The sequence below is a fragment of the Podarcis muralis genome, chromosome 2 (genome assembly GCF_964188315.1).
Source record: "Podarcis muralis chromosome 2, rPodMur119.hap1.1, whole genome shotgun sequence".
In the NCBI taxonomy this organism is placed as follows: domain Eukaryota; kingdom Metazoa; phylum Chordata; class Lepidosauria; order Squamata; family Lacertidae; genus Podarcis; species Podarcis muralis.
The window spans coordinates 13,225,395-13,233,794 of NC_135656.1; the positions used below are offsets into that span (position 1 = coordinate 13,225,395).

General features: G+C 48.4%; 1 protein-coding gene across 2 annotated transcripts; it reads left to right on the top strand.

Moving 5' to 3' along the window:
• The first annotated feature begins 213 nt into the window (after window positions 1–213).
• On the top strand, window positions 214–8,161 carry LOC114590218 (uncharacterized). 2 transcript variants are annotated; one of them, XM_077923883.1, is made up of 4 exons: window positions 214–545; window positions 990–1,082; window positions 1,860–2,040; window positions 6,823–8,161. In XM_077923883.1, exon 4 carries the CDS (start codon window positions 6,824–6,826, stop codon window positions 8,015–8,017), a length of 1,194 nt encoding a protein of 397 aa, XP_077780009.1. In that variant the 5' UTR covers window positions 214–545; window positions 990–1,082; window positions 1,860–2,040; window position 6,823; the 3' UTR covers window positions 8,018–8,161. The 2 variants fall into 2 exon arrangements, with proteins under 2 accessions (XP_077780009.1, XP_028572386.2); XM_028716553.2 differs by lacking the exons at window positions 214–545; window positions 1,860–2,040 and having other exon boundaries at window positions 552–1,082.
• The last annotated feature ends 239 nt before the right edge of the window (window positions 8,162–8,400 follow it).

The following is an 8,400-nucleotide window of genomic DNA, read 5'->3' on the forward strand; positions in this document are numbered from 1 at the left end:
GAGTTTAGATGATGCCAATTCTATTTAGCATTCATCCTGATTTGCTTCTGGGTTCCACCATCAGTAATTTACACTATACTTTTTAGTGCATTGCCCTGTCACTCCTCTAACTGCAAATAAGTCCTTTAAAAAGTGGATTTGTTGCACCAGAGTGCTTTAATTCTGCTTTAATTGGGCAAAGTGACATAGTCAGCACGCAACTGAATCGCTCCTGCAAAACACTGACCACAGTCCCTTCCTCTCAGAATTGGCCTGCCAATCGTGATTGAAAACTTATCACTTTTTCCCTCCTGCTTTTGGCTTACGCCAATGACTTCAGGAGCTTGTCTTCACTCTTATTTCTTTCATGACTGAGATTTCCCAAGCAAAAGCATTAGCAATCAGAATAAGTGCTGCAAAATCTGAACTGTTACATAAAAACAAAACACCTTGAAGGAGCTCACTGCCCTTGCTTGTGAATTAACCTACATGCAGGGAGCGGCCTTCACGCCTCACAGTGGGGTGATGTTCCTCCAGCCTCATGAGGAGCCTCTTCAGTGGGGCTGGTGAGAGTGGGCCTCGCCCTCCTAGGCCAGGTGGAAAGGGCCTTGTGGGGAGCGGCCTTCACGCCCCACAGCCAGGCAATTTTATTTCATACCACACCATATGGCAGCCATTTTGTGTTTTGCTATGTTCTCATTGGTAGCCAATTGGTGGACTGGCCCATGTAGCACTTTCCCAAAATTGGTCTGGCTCCGTCTAAGGCAGCTTCCTCTGTTCTTATCCTATGAAATACCCCACTTTGTATATTAATAGGAGCACAGGATGTTCTGCATATATATCCTAAAAGGGGGGGGGGGCGAATCTCATGAGCGATATGTTCAAATGTGTTTTTCCGCTTGGGGGGCGGCTGCGTCGCTTGTTCCTGAACCTTTTCTTCCTTCCCAATGCCCTGAAGATCCATTGCACACCTTGACTTGCATGAAACCTCCTCTCTCTTATTTGCTCAGGGAACCAGACTGGGAGAAGGAGGAATGAAGGAAAACAGAAATCTGGCCTGAGAAGGGAGGTCCCTGTCAAGAGAATGGCCAAGATCTCCTCAGGTGAGGATGAAAGGGGAGGCAGGGAAAAGCAAAGAGCCCCTGAAAACATCCCCCCACTCGGGAAGAACTTGTCGGCCAAACCCCTGCACGGAAGTGTATCTGCAGGAAGACGGTCAGCACTTTTCTATTGGATGGGTGTCACTGAGCAGAGTTTTCAATGGAGATGGTGTATCCGGATTAATTGGGGGAAACAGAACGGGAGAGCATTTGGGTGTGGAGGATGTCATGCAGATACAGAACTGGACTTGCGTATTTGACGGGGTGAACTCCCGTTGCTCGGTCCCTGCTCCTGCCAACCTAGCAGTTCCAAACCACGTCAAAGTGCAAGTAGATAAATAGGTACCACTCCGGCGGGACGGTAAATGGCGTTTCTGTGCGCTGCTCTGGTTTCGCCAGAAGCGGCTTAGTCTTGCTGGCCACAAGACCTGGAAAAAATCCTGGCTGCCCTGGAGAAATTCTTCTATGCAAAAGGCAGCCAGTTGGTTCCACCAATCAGAAAAGCATTTATCAGTAAAGTCCTCCCGATGTTACTGTATGGGGTTGAAATCTGGGGGTGGAATTTAAAAACACTACAACGGCTCGAGATCCTACAAAACTTTTTGCACGAAAGTCACTGGGTCTCCCCAAGGGCTCGGTTGCTGCACAGTTAAGAACAGAACTGGGCCTCCCCTCCATTGTTGCGAGAGCCCACATTAGAATTATTAGTTTTTCTTGTAAATTAATTAAAGCCCCAGGTTCCCTACTAGCCAGACAAGCCTTTTTAACTTGTTCTTATAGCAACAAATGGTCCAAGGCCATGGAGACTATTACTGCACGCTACTCCCTCCCAGATCTTAACACGCTGTCATCTTGGGACCAACATAAAATCCGGGCCTGGATTCTTACAAGAGACGAGGCCATGGACCGGGCACAGTCCACCTCAGCTCGCCTCTCCACGTGGCTCCCTAAAGTGAAAGTGGTAAGATAATAATAATAATAATAATAATAATAATAATAATAATAATTTATTATTTATACCCCGCCCATCTGGCTGAGTTTCCCCAGCCACTCTGGGCAGCTCCCAATCAGTGTTAAAAACAGTACAGCGTTACATATTAAAAACTTCCCTGAACAGGGCTGCCTTAAGATGTCTTCTGAATATCAGGTAATTATTTATCTCTTTGACATCTAATGGGAGGGCGTTCCACAGGGCGGGCGCCACTACCGAGAAGGCCCTCTGCCTGGTTCCCTGTAGCCTCACTTCTCGCAATGAGGGAACCGCCAGAAGGCCCTCGGCGCTGGATCTCAGTGTCCGGGCTGAATGATGGGGGTGGAGACGCTCCTTCAGGTATACAGGACCGAGGCCGTTTAGGGCTTTAAAGGTCAGCACCAACACTTTGAATCGTGCTCGGAAACGTACTGGGAGCCTATGCAGGTCTCTCAGAACCGGTGTTATATGGTCCCGGCGGCCACTCCCAGTCACCAGTCTAGCTGCCGCATTCTGGATTAATTGCAGTTTCCGGGTCACCTTCAAAGGTAGCCCCACGTAGAGCGCGTTGCAGTAGTCCAAGCGTGAGATAACTAGAGCATGCACCACTCTGGCGAGACAGTTCGCGGGCAGGTAGGGTCTTAGCCTGCGTACCAGGTGGAGCTGGTAGACAGCTGCCCTGGACACAGAGTTAACCTGCGCCTCCATGGACAGCTGTGAGTCCAAAATGACTCCCAGGCTACGCACCTGGTCCTTTAGGGGCACAGTTACCCCATTCAAGACCAGGGAATCCCCCACACCAACCCGCTCCCTGCCCCCCCAAAACAGTACTTCTGTCTTGTCAGGATTCAACCTCAGTCTGTTAGCCGCCATCCATCCTCCAACCGCCTCCAGGCACTCACACAGGACCTTCACCGCCTTCACTGGTTCTGATTTAAAGGAGAGGTAGAGCTGGGTGTCATCTGCATACTGATGAACACCCAGTCCAAACCCCCTGATGATCTCTCCCAGCGGCTTCATATAGATATTAAAAAGCATGGGGGAGAGGACAGAACCCTGAGGCACCCCACAAGTGAGAGCCCAGGGGTCTGAACACTCATCCCCCACCACCACTTTCTGGACACGGCCCAGGAGGAAGGAGCGGAACCACTGTATGACAGTGCCCCCAGCTCCCAGCCCCTCTAGACGGTCCAGAAGGATGTTATGGTCGATGGTGTCAAAGGCCGCTGAGAGATCCAGCAGAACTAGGAAACAGCTCTCACCTTTGTCCCTAGCCCGCCGGAGATCATCAACCAGCGCGACCAAGGCAGTTTCAATCCCATGGTGAGACCTGAATCCCGATTGGAAGGGATCCAAATGGTCCGTTTGCTCCAGGCGTGCTTGGAGTTGTTCAGCAACCACCCGCTCAATCACCTTGCCCAAGAATGGCAGATTTGAGACTGGGCGATAGGTGGCCAAATTGGCCGGGTCTAAAGATGTTTTTTTAAGAAGCGGTTTAATGACCGCCTCTTTCAGCGGGTCTGGGAAGGCTCCCTCACAGAGGGAAGCATTCACCACCCCGCAGAGCCCATCGCCCAGCCCTTCCCGGCTCGCTTTTATCAGCCAGGATGGGCAAGGATCAAGGAGACAGGTGGTCGGTTTCACTTTTCCAAGCAGCCTGTCCACATCCTCGGAGGTAACAGACTGGAATTGATCCCATGTAACAGGACCAGACAGAACTCTAGCACTCTCCCGCCCTGGCCCTGCTCCCACGGTGGAGTCTACCTCCTTCTGAATCTGAGCGATTTTATCTGCAAAAAACTTTGCAAAAGCATTGCAGGAGATCTTGGGGTCCCTACCAGGCCCCGGTGGTACAGGTGGTTCCGATAGATTGCGAACCACCTGAAAAAGTCTCCTGCTGCTGTTTTCTGCAGATGCAATGGAGGCGGCGAAGAAGGCCCTCTTCGCCGTCGTCATTGCCACTTGGTAGGCTCGACATTGAGCTCTAACCCGTGTCCGGTCTGATTCAGAATGAGTTTTCCGCCACCGGCGCTCTAGCCGTCTCAACGATTGTTTCATCACCCTCAGCTCCGGGGAAAACCACAGGGCTGTCCGGGCTCCATGCAATCGGAGAGGGCGCTTCGGAGCCAGACAGTCAATAGCCCTGGTTAACTCCGCATTCCAGCGTGCCACCAGGGAATCAGCTGAAAGGCCATCAACTTGGGATAAAGCATCCCCTACCACTCTCTGGAAGCCAATTGGATCCATTAAGTGGCGGGGGCGGACCATCCGAATCGGTCCCACCTCCCTACAGAGGGGAAGGGTTGCGGAGAAGTCCAGTTGCACCAGGAAGTGATCTGACCATGGCACTTCTTTTGTTTCGCTTTTAGTTAGTGTCAGATCACCAACATCCATAGAGGTGAACACCAAGTCTAAGGCATGTCCATGGCTATGAGTTGGGCCAAACTTATTCAGGGACAGCCCCATGGAGGCCATGCTTTCCACGAAGTCCCGAGCGGCCCCTTGTAAGGTCGTGTCGGCATGGATGTTAAAATCCCCCAGGACAACCAAGCTAGGTGTCTCCAGGAGCATATCCGCCACGACCTGACGGATATGCTCACTTGCCAACTACTTGATAGACCTGACGGAGCCCAATTTGAGAAGAGCGTTTACCATGGCCCGTTTCCATTCTATACCCACGGCCTTCTTGCAGGGGATTTACACTAAGACCCCTATTACTCAGCGTCTATGCCCATGCACAATGAATGAAGTAGAGGACTTCATACATTTCTTTTTCTACTGCCCTATATATGAGCTAATAAGAACTAAGCTCCTCCTCTTGATCCCGTCCACCATCACATCTAAGGAAGACTGTTTGAAATCGCTTCTTGTGGACGCAAATCCCCAAATTACACGTGGGGTGGCAATCTTTATAGTGCAGGCTTGGAAACTCAGGGCTTCTCTGACTGGGTAGTGTGTTCTAGACCTGGACCTGTTTTAATTCTTTTATAACTTTTTAACCTAATGTGCCGAGCCTATTTTGGGCCAATATATGCTTTTATACAGCTCCATTTTAGACTCCTGGCGTTGGCAACTAAATTTTTACATTATTGTCTTAGGGTAATTTTAAATGTCATCACGCCAGTATTATCGCTTTGAATTTTGTTTGGTTGCTTGTCTCTAGCATTTTTGTCTTATCCTGCTATGGCTGTATGCTAATGCAATAAAGGTTTGATTGATTGACCCGGAAAAATTGTCTGTGGACCAACGTCAGCTCCCTCGGCCAGTAAAGCCAATGAGTGGCGCAACCCCAGAGCCGTGACTGGACTTAACTGTCAGGGGTCCTTTACCTTTTTAAAAGCACTGCACACTGCCATGCGATGTGAAAGTGCTTCATCTTATCAATGGTCACAACTCCTGAAATGAATGGATGGCTCCAATGCTCCATTTGCTGCCTTCCTTCAAACATTAACATTTGTGTATGTTCTAAGATGTTTCAAATAGTCAAAAAGATGACAGCTTTTAATTCCTCTGAATTTGATATCTACTTTAGATTTTTAAAGGCTGGCTCCCAAAGTTATTTCAGGTGAAATAGATGGATTTAGGCCCATTGCTTGGCCGAATGTTAATCACACACACACACACTTCAGTGGAAACTGCATGCAGCTGAGCAGCTCACATTCGGAGCATCAACACAGAAAGGAACAGGAAGGAAGCAACACAAATATTTTGACTGAAGTGTCTTAGGAAAGCGATTTTAAATCATGGGCACCTAGGTTCTGAAAATGATGTTGCCCGTATTGGTGTGAGTGATGGGGTCCCATGGCACAAATTTCATGTAATCCCAGTGCAAAGGAAAAGAGCTAAGATCTTCTCCCTTACTATAATGTCCAAACAGGATGGGATGGGGAAGAAGGATAGGTTTGTAAGGAGTCTTCAGTAATTTTGCCAAGGCAATTCTTATTGTTCAGGGCCTCATGCTATTAGCCTTTCTTGTACATGGAGATCCTTTATGAAATGCATTCAGGACCATCAAACAAATCTGTACTGAGATACACACATCACCATTTTTACTGCTGGAACTGCTCTGAATCTGACTTCAGGAAGAACGTGTTTTAACTGCACAGTGTCCTGGAATAGACACTCTGCATTGGGAAAGAAGGGAACTGAGTTCCCTCCCATTTTCCACTTTCCTGATGTTCCAAATGACCAGTACCTTGGAGTTATGATTTGTGTTGTTGTCAGGATTCTAACTGGCCTGTAACTGACTTAAGAATTCTGCAGAGCAGTTGCTGCTGTGGCTGGCCGGCTGCTCAGGCGAACGTCAGCTCAGTGGCCAACAGCTCAGTCTTCTTGAGGCTCAGGGACACCTAGCAAATACCTGCTCTGTTCCTGGCACGCTAGACTCTAGCTGAGGAAGGCATTTCACGTAAGTTTATGGATTAAACATTCCTCACTATGCCATAGCTGAGTTTATGCTCGGTGGAGCAGGATAGCTGCAGTAGCAGATAGCAGGACAGCGAAACATGAGCGGCTCCCATCATTCACAACAGGTTGCTGAGGTTCTGGCCATTTTCACAGCAACAGTGCAAGAGTATATTAAATCAGTAGCAGTTTGCTGGAAGAAAGTATGTGTGGATCAGATGTCTATACCTAACCGGGGGGGGGGGGGGAGAGAACAGGGAAACTCTTTCTTTTGCTGCTTCTTTCTGCGCATGGAAGGATGTCCTTCAATGACTAGACCTGCTTGTTATTCCCTCTCTCACTGCATCTTGTCTTCTCTTTTGTTTCCAGGATGTCTTCCAAGGTCTCCCCTGCTCCCCTCCTCTCCAAACCCCCCCTGCGGGTGAAAGAAGGCTCCCTGGTAGTCAGATGGCTGAGATTAGTGCCCTGCTTCCCATTGTGTGCATTCCTGATGGATATTATGGCCTGGATGATGTGCATTGCCTCAATAGCCATTGTCAACTGGCGAGTGTGGCGTGTAGAAAACATAAAGGGAATTGGATCTGGAAACATCTGGATCGGAATCTGGAAGGTCTGTTTTTTGAAAGACCCTTCGAACGACGGAAACTATTATTACCATTGTGAAGAGCTCCATGAACAACATCCAAACCTCCCGAGGGAAATTTTTATTGCTCAGGACCTAATGGCCTTAGCTGCCATTATGAATTCAGCGGCCCTTGGATTGCAGTTATTTGCCCTCTGCAATGTGTTGGAGGCCAGAAAACATAAGGATTTTCTCTCAACCTTTTTTGGGCTTGGAGCTCTGCTGAACTTACCAGCAGGAATACTCATCCTGATTTCCGTGATATGGAACATGTCTGCTGTCTTACAAAATGGGGGGATTGACTTCCCTGAAACTTTTGAATTGCCTCAAATTCCCAGCGAGCAGCATATTGGACCTTCTATTTATCTAGGCTATATCGCTGCAGGTTTCCAGCTGCTGAGTGCAGCATTTGTTGGGATGGAGAGATGTTGCACCAGGACCACCGCAACAGATACATCTCAAATAGAAACTATAGTGGTGATTACCCCAGGAAGTGCGGTGAAAAGCGAGAGTCTAACTATTTGTTCAAAGTGTGGTTCTCTGCTAGACCTGGTAATTCAAGAGAAATCCTCCGCAGTGGAGATGGAGGAAACCCATGCGGAAGATCTTGTCAAATCCGGCGCAGTTGAGGTGGAGGAAGGCTGTGCAAGTGATCTTGTCATTCCAGAGGAATCCTGCACAGTTGAGATTGAGGAAAGCTGTGCAAGTGATCTTGTCATTCCAGAGGAATCCTGCATAGTTGAGATGGAGGAAAGCTGTGCAAGTGATCTTGTCATTCCCGAGGAATCCTGCATAGTTGAGATGGAGGAAAGCTGTTCGAGTGATCTTGTCATTCCAGAGGAATCCTGCGCAGTGGAGATGGAGGAAAGCCCTACACCCAAAGGTTACCTGAAGGACATCAAAGGCCACCTGATGTCCCCAAACATACAATTATACATGTGATTCCCTAGAACAGGGAGTCGTAAACTATCAGATGCAGATCCACGCAGATCTCTCCATACACACATAGATCTGTGTGGATCAGTACTTCAGGGATTTTGGGACTTCAGGTGGGCTTTGATGTACTTCAGGTGAGGAGGCCTCTTTTTTGTGATTTTTTTTTTAGTATTTATTTATTCATTAAAGATTTTGTTGATTTACAAAAGTGTGCAATGTCTCTCTCTCTCATGTTTCCCCCCCATGTAACATTTTTACAAATCACTTTCATTTGTTGAGACATTGGGAAGGAAAGGGGAAAGAGGTGGAGGGGGGAAAAGATGGGTGGGGTCGGGTGGCCTAGGGTGTGGTTATTCATTTGTAGTTGGCTGTGGTGGTCTTTGTTTTCA

What these genes read in the sequence shown, in the direction of transcription:
- LOC114590218 (XM_077923883.1), top strand. Translation starts at nt 6,824, where the DNA reads ATGTCTTCCAAGGTCTCCCCTGCTCCCCTCCTCTCCAAACCCCCCCTG.